The following is a 21,226-nucleotide window of genomic DNA, read 5'->3' as shown; positions in this document are numbered from 1 at the left end:
CAAAGAAAAGTGCATAATCCTTTATGAACTCAAGGATCATGTAGTTCAACATATTGTCGAGAAGAATACAACAAAGGAGACGTGGGATACCTTGATGACATTGTATCAGGGCACTTCCGTGTAGAGGAAGATGCTATTGGAGAATCAACTGTGGTCATATCAGATGCAGAAGGGGGAGCAGATAGATCACTTCCTCAACAGGTTGTAGGAGATTCGGGACCAACTTACTTCCATAGGGGCCACGCTGGATCAGGAGTTAATGGTGAGGACCGCCCTGAACGCAGTCTTTGAGGAGTGGGAGACATTCGTCCAAAGCATTTTGGGCAGAGCGAATCTTCCAAATTGGGAAGAATTGTGGGCAACTCTTCACCAAGAAGAGATTAGACGGCTGACCAAGGCAGGAAGTAGCAGCAAAGGGGGTCGAATCAAGAAAGAGGATGTGGCTCTGGCATCTACGGGCAAGGGAAGAGGAAGAAGAAGGACATCTCCAAGATAAAGCGCTTCCATTGTGGGGAGCTGGGCCATTATGCAACCCAGTGTCCCAGGAAGAAGAATAAGGGAGAGGCTTCTGACTCCAAGGCAATGCTAGCTAAGGCGGAGAAGGAGGTAGAGGATGATGACCACTATGCCATGAGTGCTCATGCACCTCTAGAGAAGAGGTGGGGTGAAATCGAGCTGTAGTCAGGAGGGCTACAAGAGATCTAGGGTAGGATCCTTGAGGCACCCAAACTCTTGGATCATATCTGGCTATGGGAGCCCAAAGAGACAGTAGCAGGATGATGCATATTGGTAGAAGCAAGATGCGCATTGCGGATGGAGCGGAAAAACAGTGCTAGAGTGCAGGGATCTGTAGTAGCGCAGTGGTGGTTACAGCAGTGTGAGAGGCACAAAGGAGGTTGCAGCAATGCATGAAGGCACAAAGGTGTTTGCAGCAGTGTGAGAGGCACAAAGTTGTTGTAGCAGCGTAGAGGCAGTAGAGGGAGACAGGATAGCAGCAAAGAGATCTTCAGCGTTAGGATGGTTTCTAGCATGACAAGGAAGTTAGTAGGTGGGTAGATCAGTTACCATCGTCTCAGTAACTGAGTTGCATTACAGCAGTAACAGTGGTAGTGCTATGGGCAACATGATGCAACATGATGAGAGAGGGCTGCAGTGCAAATGCAGTGTTGGGAGAAAGGACCAGTAGCAGCACAGATGTAGAGGGAGCTGCAGTATAGATGTAGCAGTGGCAGTGGCGGATCCATGGGTAGCAGTACAGGAGGCAGCAGTGCAGAGGATGTTGGGCAGCAGGCCAAGCATCAGCATAGGTACTGATGTTGGATGATCAGAGTAATGTTCAGTGGTGGAGCATTAATAGAGCACATTCCTCGCTAAGAGGGAGTGTTGATTTGGGGTCCAAAAATAACGGTGTCCCTTGTATGTTTGTCTATTCTGTTAGTTGATGATCTGTAGATGGTTGAGACTGCATTTGTGTTTATTTTCAATATTTATATGGTTAAATAACTTGTAAAGAAATAAACAAGTAGGTGAAATAAACCAGATAGTGCAGGAAGAATTTCTAATGGGTTAGACTTAGATAGAGTAAGCTGATCACAAAGCTCTCTCATATAGGTCATTTCTTGCACAATCAAACCATGGGATTGCACTGTAATTGGAAAGCCTTTATGTATATTCAAAGGATGAATGCTTCAGCTCCCCTTGATTACCCTATTTTGTGCAAGACAAAGTTATGGGTAACACTCCCTATTTGACCTAACTACTTTATCTTAATGATGCCTTGGTCATTTATGATGGTCACTTAATCTAAACATGACCTTTATTATATATCAAATTCACTTTATTCAACTTGGATTTAGTATTGGAGAGTTGATTCTGCAACATCATAAAAGAGTGTTGAATCTCATGTGGTGTTGACCTTGTTAGTTTCTACTCCATGGGAGGCATGTTTATGGCCATACCCTTCTTCCTCACTCGAGTTGTTTGGTAAGATGGTTGTTGGATAGTATGTTGTGGTAATTGGTTTGGTGCATTCTGTTGAAAATTTATCACAATTGCAAATATTTTTGAGCACTATGTTTCAACATTTAAGGACAAGGAAGACCAATTCTTAGGATTTTGAATTTCATGAAACAGAGCCGCGGGTGCATTCAATATGTAATGAAACACTATTCCTATCTCCAATTTAATCCAACATTGTATGTCTAATGCAAAATTGAATGTAACATTATATTATGCACTATTTTCTAGTATTGGCATAGTTTTAAAAACTAGCCTAGCTAACCGGTTACTGGTCCAACCGGCCGGTTAGTAGGCCCACCGGTTGGAACCGGTGAAAAAACCAGGTTTGATACCCTTTGTGGCGGAAAAAATGACCTAACCGGTCCTAACTGGTTGGTTTAGGATGGCTGGTTCTGTCCTAAACCGGCTGGTTAGCGGTCAAGCCCACCGTGAGCCCACTTAGTGCATTTCTCAATGACTTTTAGGGGTTTTGGAGGGAAACTAAGGGTGCTTTCCCTCCAAAAACACCCTCTCCAAGCCTTTAAGAGGCCCCTCTCCCTCTCATTTGTCTCACACATCTGATCTGGAGTGTTTGTGAGTTTGTTTGTGAGCTTGGAGAGTTGAGTTTTTGCTGGAGTAGTCATCTTGGAGTTGGAGTTGGAGCTATTTTGGAGATAGTTTGTAGCTGTCAGTGGAGTTGGCATCTTCAAGAGGAGGCTAAGGAAGCTAGTTTGCATTTCCAGGTAAGGATTTTCACTTGAAAATTCCTCATTTGACTACTGTCCATGAATTAAATTTTTTTATGTGCTATAAATTTATAAACTTCTCACTTCTAACTTCTAAGTTCTATCATCTATGCTATCAAATCTCTAGCTCTATGCTATCAAATTTTGTAGCTTGCATGTGCATTTGTTTTCCTACATTTAGCTTTGGTTTTCCATGTTGCTTAGCTGCAATTTTTTTTTCTTTGTTAAATGGCAGATTTATTTGCAAATTGTTATTATTTCAAGCAAACATGGCTCCAAAAGGAAAGGACAGTGCATGGGCTCATTGTGATGTAATTGATGGAAAAATGATATGCAAATTATGCCATAAATCTATTGGAGGTGGGGGTATTCTTAGATTGAAACAACACTTGGCTGGGATAAGAGGCCAAGTAACGCCATGTGGTGCACCAAATGCATTGTTAGGTCCTATTAGGGCATAATACATTTCCAAGCTTGAAAAGTTTTATGAGGATAAGGCTAGGGAGAAGGCCATCCAAGATGACATTGCAAGGAAGAGGGAATTATTAGAAGCCATGAAAGAGAGTGGGTATGATGATTATGAGATTCAAGACTCAACTTCTATCCCTTCCACCAATGACCCCTTTCACTATGTTCATCTTTCTTGTGGCCAACCATCAAAAGGAACAAAGAGAACAAACATCCAAAGTTTTTTATCATCTTCTGCCAACATTGCCTCTTCTAATCCCATTTCCTCCCAACCAAATCGTCAACCCACTTTGGATCAACATTGGAAAAAACAATGCAAAGAAACTTCTCATCAATACATTGCTAGATGGTGATATGATTCAGATATCCCATTTAATGCTGCTCGCTCACCTTATTACCAAGCTATGTGGGACTCTGTTATAGCTGCAGGAAAAGGCTTCAAAGGCCCTAGTATGCATGACTTGAGGGGAGCTCTTTTGCAAAAAGAGATATCTTCCATTGATGAGTATTTGGTTGAGTTTAAAGATTCATGGCTCAAAACAGGTTGTTCCATCATGTCAGATGGATGGACCTGTTGACCACTATGTGTCAACGACCCATAGCAGTGCACCCCCTTTTTTAACAAGAGGGATAGCGCTTGATCAATATGTCCGTGCCATTCGACTATCATCATCAGCCTGATCATGTTATTTTGTAAACCCAGTTTTCATGTGTAAATTGTAAATAATCTAAGCAGATCTATGTCATGTATGTAATTTCCTAGGTAAACCTAATCTTCTAGTGATGATCTACGTTCCGGAAGGTTTTTTGTCTCACTGATCCATGATTGGCAGAGTTTTCCTTCAGCCTAACCCCAAAGCCGGAATGGATTTTGTCACTAGAATCTTAGGGGAGTCCTAGTGTGCTAGATCAAGTCTATGCAAAAGTGATTTGGGAATAATCCTAACTATTTGGTTAGATTATTTTATTACAAATTGCTTGATCTGCTAGATTATATTTGTGTCGTAGAACTGGGTAGTCTATGAGTGTCTATGTCAAATGGGTTTTCCCCCTTGAGATGTAAAAATGTAAAAATCATGATGTAAAGTGTTTTGAGGCCCATTTGGTCATGTGCATTGTATTGTAAGTGTGCGACAAACGTTTTCTAAACATTATATTTCAACATTCAAGGACAGGTAGACCAATTCTTAAGATTTTGAGTTCAAGTAACATATTTATGGGTGCCATTCTATATCTAATGCAATATCATTGCCACTTCCAATTCAATGTAACATTCTGTGTCTAATACAACATCGTTGTTACATACTTGCTAGTCAAATAATCAAGAGATGTACCAACCTATTTAAATTTGTTTTTGAAGGAACTTAGATACATGTAGATTATATTTCCTTGATTGCAGGGTTTGGGTACGGAAATTCACTATGAATTTGACGTTTTGATTACTTTCATATCTCTATATCAATGCGCTTGTTTTAGGTAATAACAGAAAGAATAGGTCGTACTACAAGATTCATAGTAATTCTAAGTTTGGTGGACAAAGCAACAATTTGCACATAGTAAGTTCACGAAGAAATTCAAGTCTTTTGTAGGAATTATGCTAGGAAAACAAAGCTGAAAGATAATCTTACTAGGGAAAGGAATAGTATTTTTACTTTAAAGTTTCATAGTTATGTAAAATAAGTTTCAAAACTATGCCTGTATCTTTTCTTTTTTTACTTTTAGTGGTATATATAATTGAGATGGATTCTTGTTTGTCTTGTTAACACATTTAGTTGATGCTGCATTTGTGATGTGCAATTTTGCCCTCTGACAGATTGTAGGGCTTGCTGGAGGAGACATTTGCATTTGGAAGCGTCATATTTGGAAGCGTCATGGGAATAGTCATTTGCTTCGTCCCCATGGTGGACCTATTCAACGTGCACACTGTTTATGGTGTGTTTCATTTTTCTTTTGTCCTCAAATTGACTTTGAATTTGGAGTTTTTCTTTATTTTGGAGTTCGCTTCTCCACACATTAATGTATATATTATTTTGTTTAATTTTATAATTAGAAACTGATATTCTTCTAGAAAAAATGTCATTATGATTAGTTTGTGTTTGAGAATTTAGTCTTTTATCTTTTGGAGGTGTTACCTCCTATTGTATGATGTTTCACATTGTGATTTTCATCAGATTTGTGTGATTTGTTTCTGGTACCTTGGAGGATTGGACTGAGTTGTGGGGATGTGTCTTTGTGGAGCCTTTTGTCTTCTTGGAATTATATTATTTGATATTCTCTCTCTCTCTCTCTCTTTGTGTCTCTCAGAAACTCTCTTGTTTGTAATACATGACATTAAAAACATTATTTGTGGTGTGCTTTCATTTTTCCTTTTTCTTCAAATTGACTCTGAATTCAGATTTTTCTTTCCTCTAGAGTTAGCTCCCCTACACATGTTTGTATCTTATTTTGTTTAACAATATAGTTATAAATTGATCTTCTTTTAAAAAATGTCATTATGAAGAATTTTGTGTTTGGACATTTACTCCTCTTTTGGAGGTGTTACACCTCATATTGTATGAGGTTTCACATTGTGATTTTCATCACATTTGTGGGATTTGTTGTTGGTACATTGGAGCATTGGATTGACTTCTGGGGCACATCTTCATGGAGCCCTTTCTCTTCTCAGCATTTGATTATTTGATGGAAGTCTTTGGTTGGGGAAGTCTCATTTCTCCTTGGTTGGATGATTATGCTTGTTGTTTGGTGGTCTTATTGTATGTGCTTGCCTGTTTGATCACCCGTTTGTTGCACATTTGATGGTTATGGAACATGCTATCTCATTACGTTGTGGTTTTTGGTATACTTGTTTATCTTGGAGGTGCTACACTTTGTTCATAGATGATGATTTGAGCCCACCAAGGGGTTAAATGATGGTGTTAGGGGGTAGATGTTTCATATTGTCTTGAAGTTTCATGGTGACTATATGTGATGATGTTGTGTTATTTGTGTCTCTAGGAGGGTTTGTTCTAGATGGTCCTCTTGTGTTGGATGTGTGGTGGTGACATACTTGATGGTTGGATGGGTTAGCATTTTCTATTATCTCAGTCTCTTATTACATTGAGTGGTTGGATGATGCATGCTGTGGTAGTGTTAGCACTAATTTCTTTGCCTTGGGAGCTGATATGATCTTTGAAACCAGCTGCAAAATTTAACAAACATACGAGGGAGTCTATCCTATGTCTCACTGGCAAATCCTCTTCTCTGTTTGGGTTGGTGCTTGCTAACGTCAGAGTGGCATCCGTAGTGATCATTCCTGCTGTCCTAAACTGCAAATCTGAAAAAATTACTGAAAAACATTAAGTTTAAGGTTGTTTGACTAACAAGTTAGTGGCTAAACTTTTATAGGAAAATTTGTAAATCTAATGTGTGGAATAGTCCTTCACAAATCAGCCTATAATATGGAAAGATAATGTAAGAAACAAAGTGGTTTTGAGTTGCAAATCACCCAAATAAATAGCTAAGAGTAAGAATTTTTAATAATTTATGCAAGATATCATTGAATCAAAACAAACCAAAGTGAGTGGATCCTGACTGAGTTTTATTCCGCAATGGCCACAAGGTTGGCTGCAAGTTGCAACAAGATGACTATCGCCTAACTTGAATACAATGATACCCAGATACAAAGAAGTAAGAGCCAAAAGAGAAAGAAAGGAGAAGTACAGAGAGAAGAAAGTATGGCTGCTTGCAGTTTTTCAAGACAATTCGAGTTGGAATGTTGGCCTTCCACCTGTTTAAATAATGATTTCCTCCTTGAATTTGCGCTAAGATGAGGATGGTCTCACCTTCAGAGACTTGGGAGGGTTAGTAGCACCTGGAAAGCCTTCAATGTTGGAGTAGAGATGGATGCTATGAGCTGTTGGAGACCCATGGAGACCAGTTGGTGGTGCCTTAGCTGGATCTTGGGACCACAAAGAGCCATTGAGGTGAATTTGAGGGCCCACCCTTAAATCATGATTTTTACATGTTACTACAGCACATTGTACACCTCACAGCACTTGCAGATGCCACTTGTGGCCTATTTCATGCACGACGTCAGCCCTAGAGATCTAGCAACTCACACGTGTGGGCTTATTTTGCCCATATGGTAAAAAGTTAGTACGTTGGCTTGTAACCCAAGGGTTTCATATTATTTTCCTTGTTCTCTCCAAACTTATCTAAAAATGCAGTTAGAATGGCTTGTAAAGAGATATATGAGTTAGTAGGTTGCTCAGTGAGCCAATCAAGAGCACCTTCTTCTAAAGATAAAACAAAAAGTCTCATCTTCACATCCTCATAATTAGCAGCGTTACACCATTTAAAGATACAAACATTAAAGTTGTTCACATGTGATGTAGCATTGCCTTGGAGTCGCCACTTGAGCAGGAACCAAAGTCTAAAGTTCAAAAATACTAAAACCAAAAGGTTAGTCGATCTCCCAGGTACAAGAAAGCTTGTCCCCAACAACGACGCCAAAAATGTTATCACCTACCTACAAGTCAGTGAGAAAAGCCCTCAACCCCACAAGGTGTGGTTGGTGGCAGGGAACTAAGAGAAGGCGCTGTCACACTAAATCCTCTCTCTCTCTGTTTAAGCTATCTCATAGGTTAGCTATGGGGGGTGGTCCCTAATATGGAAAACTAAGATAAAAGAAATGTGAGGTTCTAGGAGAGATGTTAAAGTGAAAGTGGATTACTTTTAAGAATTATGAGCAAAATATGATATGAACAAAAAAAATCATTAACATAATAAAACCATAAAACCAGTGCCTTAAGATAAATTGCTCAACAAGAATGAAAAATATATTTTCTCAAAACAAAAGTAGAACGCTTCAAAAAATGAAAGCAAAGAAATCTTGAAATGGAGATAAAATTGTTAGCACGATAATTGATACAAGCTATAAAATACCTTCAAAATATAATCAATGCCTAAATCAAAGCATATAGATATATCTTGCAAAAGGAAAATCAATTAGTGTTCTACTTGCAAAAGGAAAATGAAACAATGCTTGCCAACATAAAATATTCAATAATGACAAGTAAAATGGACAATTGCAAGTGAAATCATAAGATGTATTAGCATGAAATGCACCTATACTAGATTTGAATGCAATTAGTCTTGGTAATTTTTAATCTAGAATGTCTAATCTAAATGGGAAGTCCTCTTTAGCTGTTACCAAAGGGTAAAAATTGGGGTCACTGTAAGAAAGAGGGGGCGAGAGCACGAAGGTGTTATTAATGATACCTCTCCCCTGAGTCTTACGAGCCAGCGTGTGCCTTCGTTGCTATAAGGGGACAAGCCACTTTCATAACTGTAGGGTCACAACACTTTTACCTTATTTCGTACCAGATGGAAGAACTTTCCAAGAAAGTCTTTTTCCCTATACTTTCTATCAACCAAGCTTATGCTTGGAGGTTAATTTTAGTGAGGCCTGGGGCCTGGCTTGGAAGCCTTCTTACATTAGAATGCCTAGATGAAATGCATGAGGGAGTGCTATTGCTTCAAAGAAAGTATTGATATTAGTGCTCAAAATAAAAGATAATGCTCAAATAAACAATACAACTATCTTTCAATGGAAAGAGAAAGTGAAACAATTAGCTCCATGTAGCTCCACAAGTTCCAAATATGTTGCTTTGCAAGTAAATGAAATCAATGCCAAATTATTGTTGAAATTTCTAAATGTTACCCATTAGAAATCCCTACTGCATTATTTGGTTTATTTCACCTACTTGTTTATTCCTTAACAAGTTATTTATCCATATAAATACTGAAAATACATACAAATGTAGTCTCAACTCATATACAGATTGTCAGATCATCAACTAAAATAATAGATAAACACATAAGGGACACCGTTATTTTTTGGACAATCGTCCCTGAAAAAACCCAATGCAGGAAAACCGGTGCAATAGTTCTGAGGGTTTTATTATTATGCAGATTTCTTGAGTACAACTAGGGTGCCAAACTGACTCACCCAACAGATATTTCTACATGGTAGTAATACCTCTTCTCGGAAGCAGATATTCAACTTCTCAGCACTAGTCTGCCCCACAAAAATCCTTTTGGTGCTTCTCCAAGGCTCTGCGTTAGCCCTACTAGCCTTTGCATAGCTCTGGAACCCCCTGTATCACCCTTTTGCCTCTCTATGTCAGCTCTATGGCCTTCTGCATCACCCACGCAGGCCCCTTAGCCTATGCGCAGTCTCTAGCTGCCTCTGAGTAGCCTCCTCAGCCACTGCATTGGCCCTCTGGCGCTATCTTTGCCTCTCTGCTATGTACTCATGGCCCCTCGCTGCAACTCAAATCACTTGTTCGAATTTTCTAAGCAAACCCCACTCAAGAAAATCGAACTGATTGATCACTCTTGGTGTATCTCCCACTGACCCTCAAGCCTCCTCTTATACTTTTCCTGTTGAGTCTTCAACGACCGAGATTAAGTCTCTAATCAAAGGCTAAGATTAGATTTGGCTTGATCCATGCCATTTAGAACATTCTCACCCAGTTTTATATTAATACACATTAATATTCTAATTTTCCTAAGTTTAGACTTAGGAACTCCATTAAAAATATTAATTATTTTAATATCTCTCTAACCTGGCGGAATTTCCCCAAACCATTTCTGGGTCTTGGAGATCTCATGTGCTTTAGCTTCTCCACCAATTTTCATGGCTAGAGCACATCCGATGCTACCACAAATCAACACTCCCTCTTAGGGAAGAATGTGTTCTAGTAATGTTCCACCACCGAACATCACACTGATCCTTCCGCACCGGTACTTGTGCTGATGCTTGGCCTACTGCCCAACATCCACTGCATTGTTGCCTCCTGTACTGTTACCCATGGCTCTGCCATTGCCACTGCTACATCTGTACTGCAACTCCCTTTGCACCATGCTACCACTGGTCCTTCCTCCCAAGACTGCATTTGCACTGCAACTCTCTCTCAATATGTTGCATCATGCTGCCCATAACACTATCACTGCTAATTGTTGCACTACAACTCAATTACCGAGAAGTAAGTAACTGATCTACCTAGAAACCATGACATCCTTGTCAGCCTAGAAGCCTCTTGAAGTTGAAGCTACTTCTGCTGCTACCTAGTGCTCCCTCTGTTGCCTCTGTGCTGCTGTAACCACCTCTATGCCTCTTGCACTGCTGCAACCACCTCTCTGCCTCTCGCACTGCTGCAAGCCCCACTGCATTGCTAAAGACCTCTGCACTCTAGCACTGCCTTGTCGCTTTATCACATTTTGCTTCTACCCGACATCCGCCATCCTAATACTGTCATTCGGGGCTCTCGTAGCCGGATATGATCCAAGAGTTTGGGTACCTCAAGGATCTTGCCCTTCATCTTTTATAGTCCTCTTGACTATAGCTTGATGTCTCCCCACCTTTTCTCTAGAGTTGCATGAGCACTCATGGCATAGTTGTCATCAGTCTCGACTTCTTTCTCTGCCTTAGCCGGAGCTGCCTTGGAGTCAAAAGCCTCTCCCTTATTCTTCCTCCTGGGACACTGGGTTGCATAATGACCCAGCTCCCCAGAATGGAAGCACTTCACCTTGGAGATGTCCTTCTTCTTCCTCTTCCCTTGTTGTCCCACAAATGCCATAGCCGCATCCTCTTCCTCTTTCTTGATTCGACCTCCTTTGCTGCTACTCCCCAGTGCCCACCTTGCTCAACCGTCTGATCTCTTCTTGGTGAAGAGCTGTCCACATCTCTTCCCATCTTGGAAGATTCACTCTGCCCAAAATGCTTTGGACAAATGTCTCCCAGTCCTCGGAGACTGCATTCAAGGCGGTCCTCACCATGAACTCTTGATCCGGCGTGGCCCTTATCGAAGTAAGTTGGTCCTGAATCTCCTGCAATCTGAGGAGGTATAGATTTATCTTCTCCCCCTTCTGCGTCTGATACAACTGCAGCTGATTCTCTAATAGCATCTTCCGCTGCACGGAAGTGCCTTGATACAATGTCATCAAAGTATCTTTCATCTTCTTTGTCGTGTTCTTTTTGGCAATATGTCATACGACATGATCCTTGACCCCATCAACAATTATGCACTTTGCCCTTGCCATTGCATCCTCATACTTCTCATTATCAGTTGGGTCTATAGGGATAGCCATGGTTCTCAAGGCGAAGCCCTTGATGTGATGTTTATCCAACACTGACAGGATCCTGGCCTTCCAGATGACAAAGGTGGAAGCCCCATCCAACCTGTCCTGATCCCTCAGTCCGTTCACTGCCATCTCTGCTCCTTCTTCTGGACTTCCTCTGAGATTCGACTTCCTTGCTGGAAATATCCCTCTAAGTCCTGATTTCCCTGCTAGAAATCTTTCCACCAACTGTCAATCCACTCCTTTCCTATCCTCTTTGCAAATGTAACTCTGATCTGGATTTCTTGGCTAGAAATCTGTCAAGGCAGTGACTCCCTCTACCTTGGTTCTGTCCCGTTAGGTACTATTATGCTTCGATAGCAACAACACCCCACCAACTTTCTAATCCACAATCTGCCCACAACTCCGTATGCCTTAGCAATAGAAGAAACTGAGCCTTCTAGCTCTGCACAATCCCGACAAAGGCTGTGTCACTCCACTGCCCAACTGCGTCAAGCCTACTTGACTGAGTAGGATGACATGGCTCTTCGTGAGCCTCTTCTGCCTCTCTTTGCCTCTGCATTGGCCCTCTCTCTCGCTCGAAATGATGATGCAGGCCCTTTGCGTCTCTCTTTCTCTGATGCTTTCTGCTTAGAAGCAACTCTGTCTCTGAGGACAACTGCTATTGCTGCAAATACTTCTGATTATGCTGGTGCCTTCAGTCCTCCTGTGGTTTGCATCCCTCTGATATCATGTTGAAATTTCTAAATGTTACCGATTAGAAATCCTTACTGCATTATCTGGTTTATTTCACCTACTTGTTTATTCCTTAACATGTTATTTATCCATATAAATACTGAAAATAAACACAAATGCAGTCTCAAGTCATATACAGGTCATCAACTGAAATAATAGACAAACACACAAGGGACATTGTTATTTTTGGACAATCGTCCCTGGAAAAACCCAATGCAGGAATACTGGTGCAGTAGTTCTGAGGGTTTTATTGTTATGCAGATTTCTTGAGTACAACTAGGGTACCAAATTGGGTCACTCAACAGAGATTTCTACACGGTAGCAATACCTTTTCTCGGAAGCAGATATTTAGCTTCTTAGCACTAGTCTGCCCCACAAAATTCCTTCCGGCGTTTCTCTAAGGCTATGCGTCAGCCCTGCTAGCCTCTGCGTAGCTCTGGAACCCCCTGCATTAGACTTCTGCCTCTCCGTGTCAGCTCTTTGGCCTTCTGCATCACCCACGTAGACCCCTTAGCCTCTGTGCAGTCTCTAGTTGCCTCTGCGTAGCTCCTGCTGCTTCTACGTAGCCTCCTCAATCACTACGCTGGCCCTTTGGCACTATCTCTGCCTCTTTGCTATGTACTCACTACCCCTCGCTGCAACTCAGAACACTTGTTTGAGTTTTCTCAGCAAACCCCGCTCCAGAAATCCAAACTGACTGAACAATCTTGGTGTATCTCCAACTGACTTTCAAGCCTCCTCTTATACTTTTCCTGTTGAGTCTTTAATGACCGAGATTAAGTCTCTAATCAACGACTAATATTAGATTTGGCTTGATCCATGTCATTCAGAATATTCTCACCCAGTTTTATATTAATACCCATTATCATTTTAATTTTCCTAAGTTTAGACTTAGGAACCCCATTAAAAGTATTAATTATTTTAATATCTCTATAACCGGGTGGAATTTCCCCAAACCATTTCTGGGTCTTGGAGATCTCATGCGCTTTACTCTCTCCACCAATTTTCATGGCTAAAGTACATTCGATGCTACCGCAAATCAACAATTGCTTCGATGGAGTGACACAAGAAAGACCCAACAATAATGATAATGCCACATAATATAAATTGACAATGATAAAACAATGTGCTCAAGGGACTTCTGAAACCAAAGTAGATGGATAAATTAAACTAGTTTAAGCTTGCCCAATAAATATAAAATAATTGCTTACATCAAAAGAAAAATTTTGGGAGTTCGTCTATTGGAGAGTTACTCCATGCCCAAGTAAATCCTTCAACCAAACCTAAAGATTTCTACACACTTGGAAAAAGATGTCAGCAATCATAAAGGGATTAGATTATACAATGGATGAGAAGACTAGAGATTTCACCAAAAATCTTCTAGTGCTTCTCTTCCTAGAGTATTTCTTTAACCCAAAAACTGTATAAGATAGCTTGCATATGTTAATCCAAACAAGTGGCAAAATGATAACTAGCATAATCCAACATACATGTAGACTGTAAAGTACAACAATTGAAATAACATCACCTCAAGCAATGGAAGGAGAACACCAACACAATAGTACCCCAAAGTCTCTTTATTATATGAAAATGAATACAAAATCCAGTGGAATCTCCGTAAGCCCAATAACTCGTTATAAAGATACAATATGAGAGCCAAGACTCATTTAAATAGAACTATGGGAGCCAATCCCAATGTAGAAGTGATTAAACAAGTGGCATGAGGTGACAATCCCCAAGAGAAATTCGAATTTGTTGAATGGAGCTCCAATGCCAACTATAAAAATCGAATTCTTGCAAGTGGACATCATTTCTTTTTCCCTTATGTGCCAAATTCGAATTTTATGATGGAATGACAAGTATATATGGGTGGTAACCCATGTGGGGACAATTTCCCACAAAAATCACCACCAAATATTCTCTCAAATCCTCCCAAATGTGCATTAACTTTAGAAATTCGAATTTCCAAGTAAGCAACTTTCTCATTTAATGCCAAAAATTCGATTTTATTTGAGCACATGTCCTTTCCTTGATTTTAGGAGTCCACATCACCTTGGGACTTCACTTTAACTCTCCCATAATTTTCCATTTCATTTCCACAACATTTAGCATGTGTGGATATTTATTTTTTCCTATTTATTTAATTTGTGGCTTAATTAATTGCCAGATTTCCCATTAAACCTAGGAAAAATAGGTTTTGAGGGTTAAAAACACATTTTTAACCTCTCAAAGTGTGTCATTGTAGAAAGTTGAGTATGAGAGGTGCAAATTTCATTACTTATACCCCATACAAGTTCTCTAGACATCACTTATTACATTACAAATATAATTTTATTAGCAATTTCCACAGTGCGAAAAATCTAAAAATAAAAAAAATGACTACTTAGACCTAACAAAATTCCACAAAATTTTTTGTGTGATCTAGTATGGTAATATACATCGACTCTAGACACTAAGATGTGTTAGGGGCTCAACCTTCAAACTGTCACCCCGACTTTGGGGTAAAAAGTGAGTGAAAAAACCCAGAAAATTATCTGACTTGAAAAAGAAGGGATAATTAACCAAATAAAAAAAACACTCCAAGGTATAGTCGTTTGCTAATCGAGTCCCAACATCCTAGGCCTATTACAGACTCAAAAAATCATCATTACTAGTATCACTTATTACAATTCCTCGTAGGGTGTGGAATCTGGGTACAAGAATGATGATGAGAAGATAAAAGTAGAGTTAAAAAACTCTATTGACTGATGATATTTGATGGTACAAGTGTCCTTTGGATCATCCTTGGGCGTGTAGTCTTCTTAGAATCATCAGGTGACATTCTAGTGGTCAACAGGCCCCTAAGTCTCCATGCAAATCATTGTGTGGATGCCAATTTTGTGTTTGGGGAACAAAATAGGTCTCATGGGTCTCTTTGTGATAGAATAGTCCGATTCTTCTCCAACGTTGAGGGCTTTGAGGATGTTGCTAACCCTCCTATGTCTCAAGGGGTGAGACAAACCTCATTTGGGCCTCAGATCAATTGTCAAACCATGGGTACACTATTAAGTTCGTTGGGGCACATTGGTCCAGGTGCATCATCTCATGAATAATGTAGGGCAAAGTGTAGATTACTAGGGATGTTGTGGGTGCCTATGGAATGGAATGATGCTTTGCAAGTGGTGGGAGTTGCATGGCTCTCAACGCTTCACTTGTCGGGTGTCATAATGCTCCTTTAGTGGACTTGTGCCCTAGTTAAGTTGCTCAACCCATGATTAAAACCATTTGCCAATCACACACAATGTCCAATGCTGCAGTTCACCATTAGGTACAATAATCATTAATGCATCTAAGTGGACCAAACTTGCTAGTCAAGGGAAAATTAACACTTAATAAGGTAGTTTCCTTCCAAATGTAGGGCTTTGATCACGTAATAGTGTTACCTCCTTACATAGGAGTCGCTAATGGACGATCTTATTAGGTGTTCCCAACCCCTAAGGGGAAGGACAGGTCCTTGGTACATCCCTCAATCAATAGGTTTCACGTGAATAATGATGGAACGAAGGGGACAAGGTGTCTCAGGGCCATATACCATGGTCAAAAGGGGTAGCAATGATGAGGAAACCCACATTCTAAGCATACAAATGTGAGGAGGGCGTAATCATGGATGCATGAGTTACTGCGACCTCTGTTTTTCCACCCGTCTTATTGCCTTTTGGCTTTCCTTTGTACTACTGCTTAAAGCTCTAGGAAATGAGAGCATGCTGTGAATGATGTGTAGTTGTGGATCACCACCCCCTTAAAGGTGGGGTAGCTCATCGCCTACCTGGGGTCAAGACATACATGAGTTCCTTTTATGATGTGGCTGGAAAACATTGGACCTAGGAACTTGTTGATGGCCATAATGAAAAGGAGTAGAGCTACTTGGCTTTGTGAAAATCCAAACTAGAATCCTATTGCAGCAACTAGAAATTATTCTCCTAATTGTTAATTTAATTTAATAATTTATTTGCTATTTGCTATGGTAAATACTGAATAAATCACACTGTAACCTACACAAATAAAATTGCGGAAGAGTAAACGCTGGAAGAAATGCTAGCGCACACAAAAATAACACGATTATTTTTGGACAAAAGTCCCAGAAAAATTCAATGTGGGAAAACTGGTGCAATAGTTGAGGGGTTTATTATTAAGTAGCAGTGAAATAATTTGAGTACAATTTGGATGCCGAACACTGACAATCCTGCAGAGAAAATACTAGCAAAAATCTAGTGAGGAATTTTCCTCACCCCACAGGCAAATCCAGGCTTTGACTGCAACTCCAAGTGAGTCGTCCGAATTGCCTGAAGCAACAAAACTGTAGCTTGATGACTTTAATGTAAAAATACACAAAAGCTATTTGTAATAATAATTTATTAGTATATATAAAATGTACAACTGATGATAAATGTTACAATGAGGACGTGCTTATATACCCAACTAGGTGTCCTTTCATGATTGGGCATGTCTTTTAGACATGCCTTTTCACTTAACTAATTGTGAAAAATCGATTACTCGATTCCTAATGCAACAACTGATGTTAATTCTTCTAATTGTTAATTTGATTAAACAATTTACTTGCTGTGTGCTATGACAAATATCAAATTAAATATACTGCGGCCTACACAAATAAAAATTGCAGAAACTTAATACAACTCAAGAGAGAAATAATCATCACACATCAGCACAGTTGTTTTTGGACAAATGTCCCCGAAAAAACCCAGTGTGGGAACCGGTGCAGTGGCTGAGGGTTTGTATTATTAAGTAGTGGTAATTTGAGTACAAATCTATGGATGCTTCATAACTAGCAATCCATGTAGAGAAAATAACTGACAAACATCTAGTGAGAAAATTCTCACTTCCATCGTTGATCCGACACTGACCTTAGCTCGAGACGAGCTGCCCCTTGCTGCCTCTGCATCAGCCTGCTAGTACCAACGTCTCTCTCTTTCCTGCTGCTGATCAATTGCTGCTCTGGGAAATCGATCTTTTGGCTCTCCGGGCTTCCACTTCGGCTTTTGCCTCTGAAGCTCGACTTCTCCTCAGCAAATACGAATCTCCCTCTGAAGCTCTGCATTGCCTTTCTGCACTATGTTAGCTTCTCTGTGGAGTACGCTGTCTCTCTGCTATGGACTCCCCAAATCTAGAAAATCTTCTGGTCTACTATCCTTGCCCCTCTCTCACTGCAAGAAATCTCCTTGATCAATTCTCTAGCAACTGTTGTGCTGCCCTCTCTGAGAAATTCAATCTCTTGATCTCTCTCGATGTGTCTTCCAAATGCCCATCAAGCCTCCACTTATAATTCTTCGGTTGAGAACCAACGACCCAGATTAGATTCTAATCAATGGCTCAGATCATTTTGGCTTGATCCTCGCCTTCTTCTAGAAGTTTCACCCACAATTTGATTAATACCCTTTAATTATTTTAATTTCCTAAGTTTAGACTTAGGCACCCATTAAAAATAATTAATTATTTTAATAAAGCTATCTCTGGGTGGAATTTCCCAAAATGATTTCTGGGTATTGTGGAATATATGTGTCCAAGCCTCCCTGCAAATATTGAGGCTTAGAGCACATCCAATGCTACCAGAGATCAACACTAATGACTATTTGAATAATCATTATTTTGTTTGTTTATTATTGATATTTATTTATATTCAGTTTATTTTGTATAATTTTATGTTCGTAACATTGCCCCTTCCTTCAAAAAGCTTTGTCCTCAAAGCTTAATTGATGGCAATTTTCTTAACCTCACCCATGTCACTTTAGCATGTATTCTTTTTGGTAGTGCTATCTTGCGTTTATCCATTTCCCTCTCGATTTATATATATATTTTAATAATAATAATATTATCATTATTATGTTTTTCTTTTAATAATAAAAATATTTTAATTTTAAATTTTTTAAATTATTAAAATTGTAAATCCAAATTCCTCACCCTTACAAGATTTAATTTTCTTTACTTTTCTTTGAATTTAGTGCTTTGACATATTCAAGGCGGACTTATTAATAGTTTGTGGAAGGTTTATTTCTTTGATAGATTCGAAGGAGACTTATAGCTCGTGGATGGTTTATAATATGAATAGATCAAATGCTAGCCCAATTGTTGAGGACATACTCAACATAGTGGCTGTTTAGAACAGTGGACACCATTATGTCCGCGAAATGATTCAACCTCCTACGACCATTGAAGTGGTAGCAAGAAGGAAAATTGCTCATGGGTGAAATCTAACACAACCTTCACATCTTTGTGTGTTGCTAGACAGTTCCCGCTCGGTTTGTCATAAATGTGTTTAAACTTTAGCCATCTGTAACGCATACAATAGGTGCTTGCCTTTAAATGACTTGGCCCCTGGCTGCGGATGCAATAGGGCATGCTTTAATATCTTCCTCACCTGCCCTAGCATACCACACTCGTCCCTGATCTTATACAAAACCATTTCGAACCCATATTTGTGACAGAGATGACACAACACTTTCATAACATTTTCTAAGGCCATGCATTGATCACCATATTCTTCATTATTCTCAATGCCTTCATAAATCCTAGATACTAGTGTATGCAGTGCTTTACACAAAGGATATACAGTCCATGAGGGATTGTCATAACCTAGCAGCAGAAACCGATTTGTAACATCTGCACACAAGGAGAGCTCACTATTGAGTGCTAATGGATTCAGCGAGTGGTGATAGATGAAGTTGTTGATTTGGGGTAGCATCGGATGTGCTCTAGCCACGAAATTTGGTGGAGAGGTTGGGGCACATGAGATCTCCACTACCCAGAAAGGGTTTGGGCAGATTCTAAATAGATCATGAGATATTAAAATAATTAATATTTTTAATGGAGTCCCTAAGTCTAAACTTAGGGAAAATAAAATATTAATGTGTCTTAATATGAATCTGTGTTAGAGTGGTCCAAAAGACATGTTTCAAGCCAGATCTAGTCTTAGCCGTTGATTAGGGACTTAATCTCGGCCGTTGAGATGTCAATAGGAAAAGTATAAGAGGAGGCTTGAGGGTCACTTGGAGAACACCCCAGATGATCAGTCATTCTATTCTCTAGAGCGGGGTTTGCTAAGAGAGATATAATCAGTGATCGGGAGAGCAGCTGAGGGGCATTGAGTACAGAGAAACAGAGAAGGCATAAAGTGTGCCGGGAGAGCAGCTAAGGGGCATTGAGTATAGAGAAACAGAGAAGGCATAAAGTGTGCCGGGAGAGCTGCGCAACAACCAAGGAGAGTGATGCAGAGCTAGCAAGGGCTCACATAGGGCCATGCAGAGGCAACTCAGTGCTGCGCAGAGCACCAAAGGGGCAAACGCAGCTGACGCAGAGGCTCCCAGAGTTGATGCAGGGCCTCCTGGGGCTGACATAGGCCTAGAAACACTGACACAGGGCCAACGTGAGACAGAAAGGGGCTTACGCAGTCCAGATTGGGCAGATGTTGGGGTTGCAGGAGCAGTGTTGTGTTGAGCTGCCAGAAGGATTTTCCACGGTTTCAACTAGGAGATTTCTCTCAAACTGTGAGGTATAGTTGTTAAGGAAATTCTCTGTTGGGTAGGCCAGTTTCGGCACCCAGACTGTACTCTGATATTGCTTAATAAGAAAACCCTCAGATAGCTGCATCGGTTTTCCCTCATTGGGTTTTTCCGGGGACGGTCCAAAAATAATGGTGTTATGTGGTGTGTTTGTTCTTGTTTCTTTTAGTTGCTGATCTGTAATACGTTGAGCATGCATTGGTGTTTATTTTTAGTATTTACTTTGTATATAACTTGTTAAAGAAAAATAACAAGTAGGTAGGAATAAATCAGAAAAAGTGCATGAAGGGTTTCTAAGCTAAAGTAAACTTAGAAACTTCAACATGGTATCAAAGCATGATTGCAGATCACAGGAGGACTAAAAGACATCAGCCAAGCAGAGTAATAGCAACAGAAAACAACTGTCTCGAGGTGACAGAAGCTGTTTCTAGCAGCACAAAAGCCAAGAAGTGTGATGCAGAGCCAGCTTGAGCCACGCAGAAGAAGCCGGGAGCTGCGCAGAGCCTTAGAGAGGCCAACATTGCTCATGCAAAGGGCCAGAGGGCTGACGTAGGGCATCCCACGGCCGACGCAGACCCATCTAGGGTGACGCAAAACCAGCGTGAGGCAGAGAGGGGCTGACGCAGTTCACAGAGAGGCAGTCACTGGAGTCTAGAAGGCTATAGAAATATTGTAGAATGGCGCTGGTGAGGTATTGTAGTCAGAATAGTACCCGACAGAGCAGGGCCAGAGGAGTTGTTACCGAGGGTTTCTAGCCAAGGAACTTGGATCAACAGTGCAGTTGCACAAGACAATTAGAGTAGAGGGCATCACGACAAGCGGCAGGAGGATTTCCAGGAGGGAAATTAGGACTTAGAGGGAGTCCAGAAGAGAACTTCTAGACGGGAAGTAGAGACTCAGAGGAGTCGAACAGAGAACTTCCTAGAGGGAAGTAGAGGAGCATCATGGCACTACACGGGGTAAGAGACCAGGATAGGTTGGACGGAGCATCGAACTTCGCAGTTTGGAAGGCTAGAATCTTATCACTGCTTGACAGGAATCGTATCAAGAACTTCGCCTTGAAGGTTATAATTGTCCTAGTTGACCCTAATGAAAATGAAAGATACGAAGAGGCAATGGCGAGGGCCAAGAGCATTATCCTTGACAATGTCAAGGATCATGTGGTACCACATATAGCCGAGAAGGAAACAATAGTTGAGATATGGGAGGCTCTCAAGAACCTGTACCAACATACTTTTGTGTAGAGAAGAATGCTGCTCGAGAACCAGATGAGGTTGTATCAGATGAAGAAGGGTCAATCGATTGACACCTTCCTCAGAGGACTTAATGAGATCCGAGACTAGTTGATTGCATAGGAGCGACATTGGATCAAGAGCTTATGGTGAGAACAATTTTGAATGTTGTCTCAGAAGATTGGGAAGTGTTTGTCCAGAGTATCATGGGCAGAGGGACTCTCCTACCTTGGGACGAGATGTGGGCAACTCTTTGCCTGGAAGAGATCAGACGACAGTCGAAGACAGGTAGCAGTAGCAAAGGGATCAAAGTTTAGCAGGAGGAGGAGGATCTGGCCCTAACATCTGAGGGAAAGCAGGAGAAGTAGAA

At 40.5% G+C, this 21,226-nt stretch overlaps 1 protein-coding gene across 1 annotated transcript in view; it reads left to right on the top strand.

Annotated features, from left to right (window-relative positions):
- Positions 1–21,226, top strand: part of LOC149236052 (F-box/WD-40 repeat-containing protein At3g52030-like) — a 344,460-nt gene that overhangs the window by 203,607 nt on the left and 119,627 nt on the right. Inside the window, 1 exon segment of the mRNA XM_089372304.1 lies at positions 5,026–5,144. Coding sequence (XP_089228430.1) covers positions 5,026–5,144 — 119 coding nt within the window.

The sequence above is a fragment of the Pinus tabuliformis genome, chromosome 8 (assembly GCF_031772625.1).
Source record: "Pinus tabuliformis cultivar Carrire ecotype Pingquan chromosome 8, CPIR1, whole genome shotgun sequence".
Classification (NCBI taxonomy): Eukaryota; Viridiplantae; Streptophyta; class Pinopsida; order Pinales; family Pinaceae; genus Pinus; species Pinus tabuliformis.
The sequence above is the reverse complement of the archived record's forward strand: the minus strand, read 5'-3'. Positions and strand labels throughout refer to the sequence as shown.